Here is a 17,451-nt window from a genome sequence, read left to right on the forward strand (position 1 = left end):
CTCTGGGCAAGCTCTTCCAGTGTCTCATCACCCCCATCATAAAAAATTTCTTCCTTATATCCAATCTAAATCTATCCCCTTTCAGTTTGAAACCATTGCCCCTTGTCCTATCACTATAAGCCCTGGTAAAAAGTCTTTCTCCACCTTTTTTATAAGCCCCCTTTATATACTGAAAGACCGCAATAAGGTCTCCTCAGAGCCTTCTCTTCTCCAGGCTGAACAATCCAAACTCTCTCAGCCTTTCTTCATAGGAAAGGTGTTCCAGCCCTCTGATCATTTTTGTGGCCCTCCTCTGGACCTGCTGTAACAAGTTCATGTCTTTCTTGTACTGGGGACCCCAGAGTTGGATGTACTCCAGGTGGGGTCTCACCAGAGCAGAGTAGAGGGGGAGTATCACATTTCTCAACCTGCTGGCCACGCTTCTTTTTATGCAGCTTGGGATACGATTGGCTTTCTGACTTGTAAGCACACATTGCTGGCTCACATCCAATTTTCCATCCACCAGTATCTCCAAGTCCTTCTCTGCAGGGCTGCTCTCAATCAATTCATCACCCAGTCTGTACTGACATTGGGGATTGCCCTGATTCAAGTGCAGGACCTTGCACTTGGCCTTGTTGAACTTAATGAGGTTCACTCTGGTCCACTTCTCAAACCTGTCAAGGTCCCTCTGGATGGCATACTTTCCCTCAAATATATCAACCGCACCACTCAGCTTTGTGTCATCTGCAAACTCGCTGAGGGTGAACTCAATCCCACTATCTATGTCATTAATGAAGATATTAAATAGCAATGGTCCCCCTTGAGGGACCCTTGAATTTCTTCAGCTGTATCTAGTTTTGTGTGTGTATATTCATCTCTACTTTCATTTTACTTCTCAGTCTTCAATCTAATGCTGTGAATGTCTCCTCTTTTACTGGGGTCACCACATTCCCAGCTGTGTCCTCATCACCACCTTTTTATCCAAATCAGCTAACATCTGACATGTGCCTTCATTTTATATGTCTGTTTAACTCCTTCTTAGCTACACTGTCTTGTTTGTCTGAAAATACCATAGAATTCAGATACTTCTACTGCAGTGATTGTCCTGAATTTTGTATGACTAAATGCAGCAGATGAACCACAGTTTCAAGGGACAATTGAATGTATTTTTCTGTCCCTCACTCACCCCTCCCAAGCACCAAGAGCCACATGCCAATCCTATCTCTACATGTCTTACTACAGCTCCCCAGTTAGATGAACATTATTGTGTGATCTACTGTTATCCTCCCACGATGGGTAGGGGTCAGAGCACAGGAAGAAAGAAGAAAAACTGAGGGGGCTGGTTCTGTTCAGCTTGTAGAAGAGATCCCCCCAATCCAATAGCTATCTTCAACTATCTAAAAAGGGCTTGCAGAGAAAATGAAGCTAAACTTTTCTCTGAAGTGCACAGTGACAGGACAAAAGGCAGCAATCATGAGCTGCAGCAAGGGAAATTCCTGCCGATTTTAGCGCTGGAATAGGTGCTGAGAGAGGATTTAGAGTTTCCATCCTTGGAGATTTTTCCAAATTGGACTGGACAAGGCTTTGAGCAACCTGATATAGCTTTAAACTTAGGTCAGCTTTGAGCAGGAGGTTGGGTTAGATACTTCCAGAGGTCTTCTAAACTAAATCTTTCTATGAGTCAGTGATTCTATGATTTACTTAGAAGACCCAGAGATGATTCTAGCAGTTGGCTGAGGCAGTGGCAAGGAATAAGTTCCAACAGTGAGTAAGAGGGGATAAGAAGAACCAGACAGGGTAGTGGATGAATTTGAATCTGAAGAACGGAAAGAGTGAGAAAGAGGAGAGTGATTTCAGTGACACTGTAGTCAGAAAACGAACACTCTGCATTTGTCAACAGTTCCCATATCATGCTATTTGAAAAATCACATCTAACTGTGGAGAAGAAACTGGAACATCTCAGCTCTATGTAATTACTCATGGCAAATGTTTGCTTTTTAAAAGGAACGCTCACAGTTTCCATTGGCACTCTTTGCCAATAGGACCATAACGTCTGAATTTGACTATAAGATTACCACTGCCAGATCTCTGAAAAATCTGCTTTTCCAACACAAATACAACTCTGCAGCTTGCTGTGTGACAGGGTTCGTGATGAGGTGGTCATGTGACAAGAAGTTTGAAACTCTTAGGCTGTAGCAGAGAAGTTTCACACTTAAGTGAGTTCCTTTGAGAGCTGAGTTTCCTGAATAGCACACCCCCCCAGCTTCAGTGCTGAACAGCCCATAGGTGAGCTGACACTGGTGTGCGACTGAGCTTTATAAATGCCTGAGGTGCAGCCTGAACTATAAAGAAGTCCAAAGCAAAAAAACCCCAACAACAACAAAGCTGTGGAAAAGTATTTACTTTTCTTTTACTGGGTGAATTTTCTGCCAGTGAGCTGGCTCACTGTAGAATCGGATAAGTACCAGTGCCAGCACAAGGGAGGGAGGAAGACCATATGGCTGAGGATCTGGGAGATATGAAGGTGGAAGCACAGCATCATCATTTTGTATATGCTTGTACTTTTACAGCACTGCAACATCCTTGCATGAGAGCTGCATTCCTGCATCAGAGAAGGCTACAGGTTTATTTTCGCTGAGGCTGTGACATAATAAATTGTGTACTTGGTTTACAAGAAATACATTCTAGCTGCCAATTCTGTATATTAAGTCTCATGCTTAAACTCCAAACTTTTGCCAGTACCTTCTGATTTCAGCTATCTATACTTCCATGCTCTAGTCTGATACTCAGATGAGGCACTCAGAATTAACATTGGATTTTGAAAATATAAGCCTGAGAATTGAACAGGAGTCCTTGCATTTCATGTATCATTACCAGTAATAAAGACGCACAATTTAGATATTCAGTGATATCAGTGTCTTCAAATGCACAGATGTAGCCAACTAAGTTTTCGTAAACAATTTTGTCAAAGAGGTACACAGAGGAATAGAATCTAGTTCCCCTTTTCTATATGTTGTGTTTTGTCTGCAGGGCAAAGAGAAATCCAAAGCAAAAAGAAATTGTATTTGTCATTTTAAAGTTGGTACAAATAACTCTGAATATACTTAGGAAGCAAATCTATGCTCTCTCTAATGACTTCTCTGCAGAGAACTGCACATTCATGCTCCTAAAGTTCAATGTATTTAACGTAAGCATTCCCTTTTGCCTCTGAAAAGCATTATTGTTGGCACAGAAAACATGCATATGCTTTCTTGCATGATTCACTGAGTTGTAATGTACAGGGGAAAGTGTATCAAAGAAATTTGTTTCCAAGACTACAAAGTTGCAGAACTTAAGAATTTAAACAAGCAAGATAGATCCTTTGACCCCTCTGAGTAGGAGTGAGTCCCTTTAACATTTTTTTGCAGCCAAGAAGAAATGTGGATATGTACCAGATCACCAAAGATTTCACACAAGAAAAGACATTATATCTCAATTTGGAAAAGGCACACTATTGCAGGTCATAGAAAGCAACAGAACTCCACTGAAGTCACTGTAAATCAAGCCATAGAAGAGCTTGGAGAGAAGAATTTCAAACCAAGACAAGTAAGAAAAGGTAAATCACTAAGCCGAATTATCAGGCAAAATGCACAAACAAACTCAAAATATGAGAGAAAGCCTTCTTACCCCATATACCTTCTTGGCTCCTGCCTTTGCAGCAAACATAGAGAGGATTCCCGTGCCACTTCCAACATCAAGGACAATCTTATCTTTAAAAACATGTTTATTGTGATACATTGAGTTTCTATAGGTTAATGTGCGCACTTCATCCTTTAACATTTCCTGTGATGAAAAAGAAGCATTGTGTCATTATTTGAAGTGCTTATATGCATTCAACACTGCTGCTGAATGCATTCCCTTATTATAATTTAAGTCTTATTAACACACAGCCTGAAGAGTTTTTCAAGTACTTTAGGGTGCACACATCAAAGCAACTGTAAAATGCTAGCTACTTAGAATCGAACTATTAAGAAGCAGCATGATGTCCTTTGTACAATTTTATTTCTCTAAATATTACTTCACTGTTACAATTGACAGGCAGAATGTAATCTAACCACAGCACTGCTTTGGGCATAGACAGAAGAAATACAGAAGCCATACAGAAATCCAAGCTTTCCTTTTCTCCTAAATCATGCACAACCTAGAGCCTCAGCACAGGGACTTTCTGATGTTCCTCTTTGAACACAAAAAAAATTGTTCCATAAACCATTAGAAGACAGCAGTCTTGATAGCCTTGCCAAAAGTGATGCAGGAAGTCCACAGCAGAGCTTAGAGATACTGTGCTGTATGGTACTCCCTTACTGCTCTTCTGTTCGCTCATTCATATGACCAATTTCCAGAAGATATTAATGTATGACCTAGATAAGTTGTCACTGTTAGGTGCTGATTTTTGCTTCACTCATAGCAGCAATACATGCATTTCATTGACATCTTGCTCTCAAATGTGCATATATCTGTCAAACTATATCAATAAAGAGAACTGAGGTCAAGATCCAAGTGCCATTTTAAGAGAAGTGTAGGCCATTCAATATACACTTTAATTTTCTCAAAATGCTTCTGTTAGGTCTAGAAGGCTGAACTTTTGCTTATACTGCTGCCATCATTTCATAGTTTAGGCAAGTAGGCAAATGAGTTTTTGAACTTCAGGATAAAAAGAATCAGTTCACTGCTCAGCAGTCTGAAGCACTAATGCACTGGATTGTTACATGTATCAGTTACTCACTTACCTGTCTTGGCAGGAGACTATATGTACTCAATAACTGTAGATGAATAAAAGGCTATTTTTGTCATCATAAAGCATGGTTTGGTATCAGGCAAAGAAAGAGGCAAAGGAACAATCCAACAATGCTGGAAAGGTGATGGAGCACACCCTCATGGAAACTTTCAAAACACATTAAAGACAAGAAGGTGATTGGGAGTGTTCAGCATGGATTTGGAGATGACTGACCACCTGATAGCTTTCTATGGTGAAATAACAGGCTCTGTGGATGAGGGAAAAGGAGTGGATGCTTGTTTATCTTGATATTAGCAAGACTTTCAACGCTGTTTCCCATAACATCCTCATTGAAAAACTGATGAAATATGGTCTACATAAATGGACAGTGAAGTGGACCGCTGCTCTCAAAATGTTGTGATCAGCAGCACAAAGTCCATCTGGAGCCCAGTCACTAGTGGTGTCCCCCCAGGAGCCAACACTGGCGCAAATACTGTTGGACACCTTCAGTAATAACCTGGATGAGTGCAATCTCAGCAAGTTTGCTGTTGACAGAAAACTGGGAGGAGTGGTTGATTCATTGGATGGTTGTGCTGCAACTCAGAGAGACCTCAACAAGCTGAAGAAAGAACTGACAGGAATCTCAAGAAAGTCAACAAAGGGAAATGCAAAGTCATGCACATGGGGAGGAATAACCTCATGCTCTAGTATAGGCTGAGGACTGGCTGTCTGGAAAGCAGTGTTTGCCAAAAATGACCTTGGGAACCTGGTGGACAGCAGTGTGAACATGAGCCAGTGATGTGCCTTTGCAGCATTTTGGGCTGCACTAAAAAAAGCATCACCAGCAGGTCAAGGGAGGTGGTGAGACCACATCTGGGGTCCTGTGACCAGTTCTGGGTTCCCCGGGACAAGAGATGTTGGAGCAGATCCAGTGAAGGCCCATGAAGATGATTAAGGGATTGGAGCATCTGACATGTGAGGAGAGATTGAGAGAGCTAGAATTGTTCTGCCTGGAGAAGAGAAGGCTCAGGGGGATCCTATCAATGTGTATAAATATCTGTTGAGTGGGTGTCCTGGTTTCGGCTGGGATAGAGTTAATTTTCTTCCCAGTAGCTGGTATAGTGCTATGTTTTGGATTTAATATGAGAATAATGTTGATAACACACTGATGTTTTAGTTGTTGTTAAGTAGTGTTTACCAGTCAAGGACTTTTCAGCCTCCCATGCTCTGCCAGGTGCACAGGAAGCTGGGAGGGAGCATAGTCAGGACAGCTAACCCAACTGACCAATGGGGTATTCCATACCATATGACGTCATGCTCAGACTATAAAGCTGGGGGAAGAAGAAGGAAGGGGGGACGTCCGGAGTGATGGCGTTTGTCTTCCCAAGTAACTGTTACGCGTGATGGAGCCCTGCTTTCCTGGCGATGGCTGAACACCTGCCTGCTGATAGGAAGTAGTGAGTGAATTCCTTGTTTTGCTTTGCTTGCGTGCGCGGCTTTTGCTTTACCTATTAAACTGTCTTTATCTCAACCCAGGAGTTTTCTCACTTTTACCCTTCCGATTCTCTCCCCTATCCCATCGGGGGGAAGTGAGTGAGCGGCTGTGTGGTATTTGGCTGCCTGCCGGGTTAAACCACGACAGTGGGGGAGAAAAGAAGGCAGAGACAGACTCTTCTCAGTGGTAACCAATTAAAGAACAAAAGGCACAAACGACATGAACAGGTTTTTCAGAGCCTTGTCCAATCAGGTTTTAAATATGTCCAAGGATGGAGGCTCCATAGCCAGTATTTTACCAACCTCCCAGTAAAACATATTTTTTTCCAATTAAGTTTGTGCCCATGACATCAACCAGCTCCTTCAGCCCTGGAGGAGACAGCCCATCAGGTCCCATAGACTTATGTATGTCTGATTTGTTTAAGTGATCCTTCTCTGTTGAGGGTAAGTCTTCCTCACTCTAGACTTTGCCACTCGTTTTAGGGACCTGGGATTCCTGAAGGCAAGTCTTACTAGTAAAACCAGAACTGAAGAAGTAATTTTCTGTGTCCTTTGTCACCAGATACCCTGCCTCATTCAGCAACAGTCCCACCTTTTCCCCAGTTTTCATTTTGCTGTTAATACACCGAGAGAAGCCCTGCTTTGTTACCCTTCCCATCTGTTGCCAGATTCATGTCCAGATGCAACTTAGCTTTCCTAACCCTGGCCCTGAAATTACTTCTGAGTCACCTGGCCCTTCTTCTACCTCTTGCATGCTTATTTTTTGGTTTGAATTTTGTCAGGAGCTTCTTGTGCATTCATGCAGGCCTCCTGCCACCACTGTTTGACTTTCTGCATGTCGGGATGGACTGTTCTTGGAGGAGGTGAGCCTTGAATATCAACCAGTTTTCCTGGACACCTCTTCGCTGCAGGACCACCTCCCATGAGATTTTTCCAAGCAGATCCCTGAAAAGGATGAAGACTGCTCTCCTGAAACGCAGGGTTATTAACAAGACAAATAGCATGGATCCTGAGAGAGCATCCATGCTCTCAGGATCCTGAACTTCACCATCTCATGGTCACTGCAGCCAAATCTGTCCTGACCATCACATCCCCAGCTGGTTCATTCTTTTTAGTAAGTATCAGGACCAGCAGAGCACCACACAAACCCCACCCTCCCCCACATTGATTCAGGTCATGTGTGCCAGGAATTTATCATCACGCACTCCAAAAATGTCCTGGATTGCTTACGTCCTGTTCTGTTGCCTTTCAGCAGATGTTGGGGTGATTAAAGTCTCCCATGGACCAGAAATCAGACTCATGTCTCATGCAGACCTAGACTTCTTTCAGTTGTCTGAAGAAGACCTCATCTACTTCTTCTTCTTGGTTAGGTGGTCTGTAGCAGACACCCACAACAATGTTAGTCTGCCATTTAATCCTGACCCATAAGCTCTCAGCTGGAACATCATCTGTCCCATAGTGGACATGATTCCATGCATTCAGCTGCTCTGCCTCCCTTCTCACCTTCCCAGTCTGTCTCTCCTAAAGAGCTTGTAGACAGCTATTGGGGCTTCCAGTTGTATGAGCAATCTCGCAGCACCTCTTTGATCCCTGTAAGACTGTAGCCATGCAACTGCACACTGACCTCTAATTCCTCCTGTTCATTTCCCAGGCTGCATGCATTAGTGTACAGGCACTTCAGAGAGGCTCTCTGTCATGTTGATTTTCCAGAAAAGGTATAAGACCTTCCCCCATAATGCTGCCTCTTGGTACTTCCTTTTTTGTGTGCTTACACTTGGAGAAGGGCCCTTCTGCTCTGTTTTATTGACTGACTATGAGGTCTTGTCCACACCATCCTGCATCTTTTGCTTACCAACTTGGTCCATTACTTGCCTATGTGACTGTGGGTCATCATCTCTTTCCTCTATCATTCTTAGCTTAAAGGTCTCCTCACCAGGTTGGCGAACCTGTTGGCAAAGATGCTTTTGGCCTGGTTTGTCAGGTGGATTGCATCTCTTTCTAGCAGACCTCAATCCTTAAAGAGGGTCCCGTAGACATAAAAGCTGAAAACTTATCATTGACACCAGATGCACAAGAATTGTGGACCTGCAGGAGCACTCCTCCTCAACTCCTTATTTACACAAGTTAGAATTGAGGCAAAAAAACACCTGGCACACCTTGCTGTTGATCATCATCCTAAGAGCCATGTAGTCACACTTGATATGCTCCAGGTCTCATTGGTGCTCATGTGGAAGAGTAGCAGTAGTAATCCAAGGCTGGTCTAAGAGCTGGACAAATGTCAGCAGCCTCTCCACAGTGTCCCAGATCCAAATGCCTAAACAGCAGGTCAGGTCAGCAGATGGGGGCCTCTGTCCCCTGCAGAAGAGAGCCTTCCACTATTATCACTTGTCACTTCCCCGCAGTGCTTCTGCATGGCTAAGGGCCAACTAGTTCTGATGCTTCATTGGACAAAACTTCCTGCCCCTCATCTACAGTGAAGGCACTGAACCTATTCTGTAGCTAGAGGTCTGCAGGTGGATCAGGAGCCTTCCTCCTGTTGCCGAAAGTCACAAGTTTCCAGCCTTCACCATCACAGAAATCTCCACTTCCAAACCTGATAAGTACAGACTCTGACTGCCCCTCCTTTCAATACAGTTGGGGATTTAGGCTCTTGCACCTTCAAGATCTTGGAGAAGTTCCAGTCAGTCTCTTCCTCATGTCCCTGATGCTGCTAAGTCTGTCAACCTCCTCTAGCAGCTCCTTTACTTGTTGACACAGATCCTCTACCAGTGCACACATCCTGCAGGCAAGGAGGCAACCTCCTACTTTCCAACCTCAGCAAGAGGCCCCAGGTACTCCCTGCACTCCCTGAGACCTACAGAGCTGCATCCTTCCATCAGGAGCTCAATCTGATTTGAGGTTTCTGACGTGTCTTTCAGTATTTCTTTTAGGTCTCCCTCCCACTCAATTGTTCCTCTATCTTCTTCCATTCTTGGATTGAATTTCTGAATGCTACACTGGCAAGATGTAATTGGCAGATAGAAATCTTCTGTTTATGTATACGCCCCACAAACAATTACTAGAGTAATGAAAATAGATACTGTTTGTTACGCGGTTTGTGAAAAGTGCCACTGACTTCACATTGTTGGCCTTTTTGCATCCCAGTCTTTAAGATCCCATCCTCTTGGGTCATGTAAATGTAAATATAAGATATTAGTGTCTTCTTTAGAATTGGTCTACAGTCAACTTTTTGATGATAAATATGGTCCACTGTATATTTTGAATTCTTCCCAGGAGTGTATTTACTGGAGGCTATTGAGCTATATGTTCCCATTAATGCAGCCTGTGCATTCAAGTAACATGCCAGGAGTCAAGAAATTACTTGGCTTCTCATATCAGTTGAGTAGCTGTTCTTCTGGCATCTGTGGTCAAATATGCAAGAGAACAAAAGACCTAACTTAGCAATAAGGTAGTTTCCATGTGTGATTGGGTTAGTTTGCAGCCCGCATAAATGCACTGAATTGATGCACTCATGAAGATCACCACTGTATAGATAGCTAATACAAGCTCTGTGGAGAATTCATATATGTAAGGATCTAAGTGGGACAGAGGTTTTGAGTACAGGTCTCTAGAGAAGTGGGTGATATCTTTGGCACTTAACCAGATTATACAATCTTCTGAGGAAAGGCAGACGAATATAATCATGAGCAAGTGGGAGGGGGATAAATAACTAATAAATCAAAGAAAACGTTGTTGTTGGTTTTATTGTTGTTGTTATTAAATAATGGCTGAAATAAAAATAAATGTTACCTCATGAATTCCAAAGTGAGCATAGGAATCAAAGTAATAATCCCTGGATGTCATCTCTTCTGGATTGATGAGTTTTGCCATCTTGCCTCGGCCTGGGCAGCTTGGTTGCAATGGGACATGTACGACAGATTGAACTGGCTTTGGAACAACAGTAGGCTGAGGAGGCTGAGATGGGATGGGGCAAACCTAGGAGAACATTGAATATTGTTAAGAGGCATCATTAAAATAAAACATTTCTCTCTATATCTAGCATAGTGATATTATTGAAACTAGCTAGGAGATAGTAAGACCAAAGACACCTATGCGGTATCATAAGTGGAATTTAGGCTGCTTGGCTCTTTAACTTATTTGCTCTGTCTTGGAAAATTTCCTTAATGGCTTTTTCCTTAATGTTCCATTGCAGATACCTACATCAGTGCAAAATAATGGCAAATTATTGGTGTTGGCTGAAGTGGGTGACTCCAAACGTTGACACAAGGCAGTTAAGAGCTAGGTTTTCTCCTTTAGTGTCTTTCTGTCAAACTGCCACAGCTTTGTGAGAGGTATGTTGTAGTAAATAAATAGTTCCCCTGTGTGCTGGTTTTGGCTGGGGTAGAGTTAGTTTTCTTTATAGTAGCTACTATGGGCCTGTGTTTTGGATTTGTGCTGGAAACAGTGTTGGTAATACAGGGATGTTTTCGTTATTGCTGAGCAGTGCTTACACAGAGTCAAGGCCTTTTCTGCTTCTCACACCATCCCACCAGTGAGTAGGCTGGGAGTGCACAAGAAGCTGGGAGGGGACACAGCTGGGACAGCTGACCCCAACTGACCAAAGGGATATTCCATACCATATGACGTCATGCTCAGACTATAAAGCTGGGGGAAGAAGAAGGAAGTGCGGGACATTCTGAGTGATGGTGTTTGTCTTCCCAAGTAACCATTACACGTGATGGAGCCCTGCTTTCCTGAGGATGGCTGAACACCTGCCTGCGGATGGGAAGTAGTGAATGAATTCTTTGTTTTGCTTTGCTTGCCTGTGCAGCTTTTGCTTTATCTGTTCAACTGTCTTTATCTCAACCCAGGAGTTTTCTCACTTTTACCCTTTCAATTCTCTCCCCCATCCCACCGGGGGGGCGTGAAAGAGTGGCTGTGTGGTGCTTAGTTGCGGGCTGCGGTTAAACCATGACACCCTGCAAAGAAGAGCTCATAATCAAAGGATTTTGAACACAGTGTTGCCAACAAGAAGGACAGGATTCACAATCGATTCTTACTTGTCAGGTAATGTATCTGCTGTATTGATGAGGTAGGTCTGAGAATGCTCACAATATCTGAAAGTCCCTGACACTATCTGAAGTCTCTCAGCTTGTCCAGAAAGCACTGTAGGGAGCTGTGTGGGATATGTGATCCCTTAATTTAGTTTTCTGTTGTTGGGAGAAGCAGGAATTATGTGTTACCAACACCCCCTGGCCCACTGCGCTTCATTTTCCTTGCATATTGCATCTCCAACACCAAAATTTCAATAGAGCCAGAATAATCACACCCCCTTGACACCTGTAGCATCTAAGACAGAAAACAGAATGTTTCACAAACATGAGAGACAGATCATGGTCTGGCCCATAAGTACATCTACATCTTTCATCCTTAACGTGAAGCAAAATGCTGAAAACTGAGAAAGACTGAGCAAGACGCTACAGCTTCACATGTGCACTAAGTCATCTGCAAATTATGGGTCAACAAATTCATATATTAAGAAGGTCAATCCTACTTAAAATATGTCACCCCCTCTTGTACTTTTTTTTAATTTTCAGATTTAGTAGATTCCCAGTGGAGACCAGATTTGCCTGAGCCTCTCCTAGATATGAGAACTTTCACAAAGTTCACTCTGTCTTCTATAGCTTGATTCTATGAGACATCAATCCCTTGTACTCTCTCTGAATAGCATCAATTAGCCTAGTTCAGTTTACTTCAATATAAAAAAAAACCCACATTTTTTTCCTTGTTCATTTGAAGATTTAAATGTGTCATGTTTTGATGGTTTCTTTGGTCCATCTGTGAAAAAGGAATACTAGTGGTTTATGTTACTGTAACACCTTTCATCTCCAAAGATCCAGAAGTGCTTTATTTATGTCTTTTCTATTTCTGATGTTTTTGTCTTTATCACCTCATCCAGTTCACCTCCCACCCAGAATACAATTGTTCCCAATTGGTATTTGTATTTCTGTCCTGTCTGGTTTTAAAATGTCCATCTGCAGTCATTTCTCTTAAGAAACTATTTCATTGCCTATTCATTGCAAGCAACACCTTGACAGCTTATTCTGTCAAGGTGTTAACTCTTCCAAATTTAATCCTGATACTTTTAATTACATACTTGAGGTTATATCCTAACATTTCTCTCCATTGGTGTACACTATCAAATTTTTGCAGTTACCTTGCCCTGTTGTCCTTTCTGTATTTGTCTGCTGGATTACAAAGACTTAAACTGTAGATGTTCGGAATTTGGTTTTAATTTAATATGACCTCTGTAAGGTCTTACACTTTTCTCCAAAATCTTGTCCTCTGCATCATTTTACAAGCAAAATATGTAAATATAAAGTCACTGAACTCTTCATTCTGTTCCTGTCTTAGGTAAGAAGGTCTCCAGACACAAGATAGTACATCACAGGCAAGTGCTCAAAAGCTACCTACTGGAGAGAAGATCTGTCAGTTTTTGTAAATGAAACCAAAGGGGTATTACCATTTCAATTGCTGTCAAACTACAAATTCAGGTGTGGTTTGCTGTACAATAGAAAGCATTTTCTACAGGAAAAGAGACTACTCTTGAAGGTGAATCTTCTGTCTGAGTCTCAGGCAGTATCAGTTCTGCTCCTTGCTGCATGGAATTTGTCTCGGCAAGGCTTATTCTGACTAAAGATAAACAGAATGAAACTAAATTCAGCAACTCAGGCTAGGAAAGTTGTCTGAGTGATTTTGTTTGCTGTAAAGGAATTAACCTTGTTATCTCATAGTCTGCAAGACAGCTGAATTCTGCTACAGCCAAAGAGTGGCAAGATAGCTTTTATTAAGCTACTGAGGCAGTATTAGACCTTTGACTCAAAGTACTTTTCAGGTTTATCTAAAGTACCTGAAGACTTACTGCTCTCAGCTGTCCATCTACATCTCTGTCAGACAGTACATATCCCATGTAGAGGAAGGAGTAGAAGCCTATTAGGTCTGCTTCTTAGGTGTCTTAGTTTGCAGCCAAGCAGCCTGTGGTAAAATGTGTTGATGGTGATTGTGTGACAATGTTAGGCTGTGAATACCATTAGGTCATGCACTGTCCATCCTGTGTAATGGGTATCATAGCCTCATGCAGAAGGGGTAACAGAAAACCAGATAGGGGTGGCGATCTTCTCAGCCAGCAGCACTCTGTCACAGGGACCTTAAATCAGCTACTTCATTTCTGTTTTAGGCATATTAACACCAGACTTTTCAAATTAAAATGATGTCATTTTTTGCAGCATCTGTAATACCTACTGCTATAATTTCTGTGTGTAGCACTGTAATTCTGAAACTACAAGGCCAGGTCACAATTACAAGAATAATTTTGTGAGTAGGGCTCAGGAAATCCCTCTGTCATAGATTTGCTATAGACACTGTGAACAATTTCAGTCAAGAGTAACTCATGTCCTGTGACAACAAATACCCAGGGAAAACATATAAACACAGTGGACAATTACAAAATAAAGAAATGTAATGAAAGCTATTCTTTGAATCAGAAACAATAAAGCACTGTGCTTGCTAAACTAGAAACAACTACATTTTAGGGATATGGTATAACTACTTTAGAAGAAAACATGCCTCCAAGAGAAAAGCTATCGAGGAAAAACAGCTTCCTGTATTCTTTCCAGAACTGAAAAGAATCCTTGATATGATTTACAAGCTTAGCACATATATACCCTACCTGTCAGAAACACCTCATCTTTTGAATAACTCCTGAAAAGGGAAAGCATCTGGGCCGGGGGTAAACCTCACATCAATGAAAAGAATCTAACAAATTCTATCTGAATAAACCATGTTTATTACAAATACGGATTCCAGCCAGCTGCACACAGTTCCAGAACACTGGGTGCTGCTAATGCAGATGAAGTTTGAAAGAATGCAAGCAGCTGCCTCAGAATCCATTCATCACTGTGCCCAACGTGCAGCCCTCTATTTTTCCACCTCCTATTTGCTACTGAAGATAGAGTTGGAGGGTCTGAAGGATCTGAGAAGCAATCTTTTTCTACCATTGCTATGGGACTTAGGTCCTGCTGCTCTCTACCATTTCAACAATTAAGTCAAAGGAAATTAGGGAAATGTTTTCCTACTTTTAAAAATTAAATAAAGTTTCTTTCCTCTTTCCTTGTGGACAAGGTTGGTAGATTACAGATGTATCAAAGGTATTAGCACAGGACTGCTTTTTTAAAAGCTTTGAATTCTTACAAAAGGCAAGATTCATAACCCTCATTCATTTCTCGAAATCTCACATCTGAACATCTTGACATAGGTTTCTAAAACACATATAAGCACTTCAGTGATGGATGTGAGTTTCAGATATGTGGAGTTGCCCATGTGTATCAATGGAAACTGTTGAAATCCTTCTTTCCTGAAAACTGGACGTAAGTCCGCACGGACTTACGAGGCTATCTGGATGTACAATTCCCATAATATAAAAGAGAGAATCATAGGCTATTTTGAAAATTTGAGCCTTTTAGATATATCCATCTGCCTACAGAGAGGCAAGATGGTGAAATATGCACAAGTCATTTTTAGGAGGTTTGTGACAAAAGCTGAGGTGTGTAGAGTAAAAATAAACTTGAATTTCGATGTTCGTTTCTTGATATTACTATGGAGACACAGGGCTGGATGTTAAAATTCCAATCCTTGTAAAACAGTTGTTCAAGCTGCTGTGTTTTCTCCTTGACAAATTCTTAGTTATTTATGACATTTTTATGGCATTGAAGAGGTTAACAGTATCTTCTGTCTGGAAATGCCTACCCTTTCATTAAGAAACTACACTCATTAAGAATAGAACTAATAGTTTAATATGATTCAATTTCAGCATTCTCTTATTTTTAAACAAATGGTTTTATCGTATGTAAATGTTGATTATACTTATTTCTTGGGCCAGGTGGCTTTGTGTGTCAGAACTACTAGAATAGAATATGCCTAGCACCATTTTCATTAGTCTGAATTTAATAATCTACACCTTTAGCAAGCAAGAGATTATCACCTGATATGCAGTCATTGTAGCAGTTCCAACAATACAGCTTCTTCCTGCTGCAGATATAAAGGCATAGCCAAATGTAAGAGGTATTTGGTATCCTCCTGCCAAAATTTAGGCTTACTTCTACAACAGCTTCTTGCAAGTCATTACACAATGGTAGAGGCTAAAACCTCCCTTGACTCCTTCATCTTGTATCCTTTTGAAATAAGTCTTTATCCCAGGTTTGTGGGAACATATCTTAAGTGATCTTTGGATTGGGCAAAGAATCTGGTCCATTACCTGAGAAGACAAGTTTTAATCTGATTTTCTGAGGAAATGAAGCTGCCACAGTATCTTGTCTGTGTCTCCCATTGGTAACTTTTGAGCTTGTCCAACCCAGTCTAATTTGAAAGAAGAGTGGAAATATCAAACACATTCGTATTCCTATACACTTCTTGAAAATCAGAAATTAGGTAGAAGAATAGCCAATTTCATGATCTACTGAAATTGAAGCAGCCAGACTTCAGTTGTCATTCCTTCTACTTGCTCTAAGTTTATTAAGCTAACTGGCTTGTATTACATGTGTAATGTATAGTCTCCTGACTAAACATACTGTATGATCAGTAATGAAGATGTAGGAAGAAGTCTAGGCAGAGCTCAGAACTAAGTTGGGAGATGAGGGGATAAAGAGCACATACTTGCAGGAAGCAGGTTTCATTAGCTTCCCTACTCATGGAAAAACCTTTTTATGCTAAGGACGTGAAGTTCACAAGGAGTACAAAATGGCCAGAAATCAAGAGGTTCCAAGAGAGACCAGATGAGACAAACATTCAACTTCAGACAGACATTACTGCTTGGAAACAAGGCTGTTATACATATCTGCATTAGGTACAAGTTTTCAGGAAGCAGGGCCTTCAAAGACCAGTAAAGAACGTTTGCCTTTCGTTGTGGATTTTGTTTTTCTTAGTGGAGGCTTTATGTTGTGGTATTTCTCAAAATCAGGATGAAATAGCCAGTTCCTCAGCAGCTATAAATCTACTTTCTGCTTGATAAAAATTAGGCTCAGTTTATTTTAAATTGCAGATAACTATGAGTTCGATGCAACTGCAAATCTCTCTAAACTCTAAAACTGCAAATCTAGCCAGGCAGATTCTGTAAGAAAATTTGGAGAGAGAACTGATTCTTAAAACTGCTTGCTTTGAAGCTACTCCTTTTTCACCCACTTCAAAGTCAAGCGCTGCTCTGAACTTTCTACATGGAGTATCTGAAATGCCAGATCAACCTGTCATAGACAAACCTGTCCATTTATTATCAGCAGGAAATTCATTGTTCTTTACAGACAAGTATAGCTTGTACATTACAGCTGCTACATGTTATCCCTAAGGTAATGGTGATAGTAAAAATATTGTGAAAACACTGAGGCATGTTCTGAAATCCGAGGCTCTATTGTTTGCTTTAGAATAAAGTCTCTGTCCAGAACAACTGAGACTGAGGAGTCATACAAGGAACTTGATTATACACTACGTGTCCAAATCCTCAAAAAGTCAAAGTAAAAGATGCAAGTAGGTCTTCAGTATGATAAAGGCATGGTTGGCATATTTAGGCAGCAGCAGAAATAACGCTGAGTAGCAAGAAGGAATGCAAAGATCACAAAGGTTTCCAAATCTGTTACTTGTTGTTTGAAAGTTAAAAAGAAATTTAGATATCTAAATGTGAATACAAGATAGGAACTGTGATACCTTTGTGGATCTGACCCAGGGTATTATATACTGTCAAGATTCTTAATGGGGACTACATTGGGGAAAAGCCAGAATCTTCTTAGTGACAGGTCACAAATTAAGCAAGCAAATTTCCAGTTGGGTATAAGGGAATAATTCTTACCCCTAATAGAGGTTAAGCACTGAAACAAATGCTTAGAGGGTCTCTGGGGTCTCTAACCTTGTAGATTGCAACAGTCAGCTGGAGAAGGTCCTTAGCAGCCTGATCTAGCTTTAAAATTATCTTTTCTCTGAGCAGGATGTTGGACTAGATGACTTCCAGAGGTCCCTTCCACCCATATTATTCTATGATAGTAAGACACGGGCAGTTATATTGGTACTATGCAGGTGGCAATGGCAGGATAAACTTATAAACCTGAGCCTAGTGTAGATTATGGGGTGGTTATAAATTTGGATTTATAGATTTGTACACACAATAGGAACAGAATCTGTTTTCATGAGATTAAAGAATGCAC

At 41.3% G+C, this 17,451-nt stretch overlaps 1 protein-coding gene across 1 annotated transcript in view; it reads right to left on the reverse strand.

Moving 5' to 3' along the window:
- Positions 1 to 17,451, reverse strand: part of PRMT8 (protein arginine methyltransferase 8) — an 84,790-nt gene that overhangs the window by 24,484 nt on the left and 42,855 nt on the right. Inside the window, exons 2-3 of the mRNA XM_075164054.1 lie at positions 10,016 to 10,201; positions 3,646 to 3,801 (exon numbers count right to left, since the gene is read on the reverse strand). Coding sequence (XP_075020155.1) covers positions 3,646 to 3,801; positions 10,016 to 10,201 — 342 coding nt within the window. The remainder of the gene's footprint in view (positions 1 to 3,645; positions 3,802 to 10,015; positions 10,202 to 17,451) is intronic.

Source organism: Calonectris borealis, chromosome 1 (assembly GCF_964195595.1).
Source record: "Calonectris borealis chromosome 1, bCalBor7.hap1.2, whole genome shotgun sequence".
Lineage (NCBI taxonomy): Eukaryota > Metazoa > Chordata > Aves > Procellariiformes > Procellariidae > Calonectris > Calonectris borealis.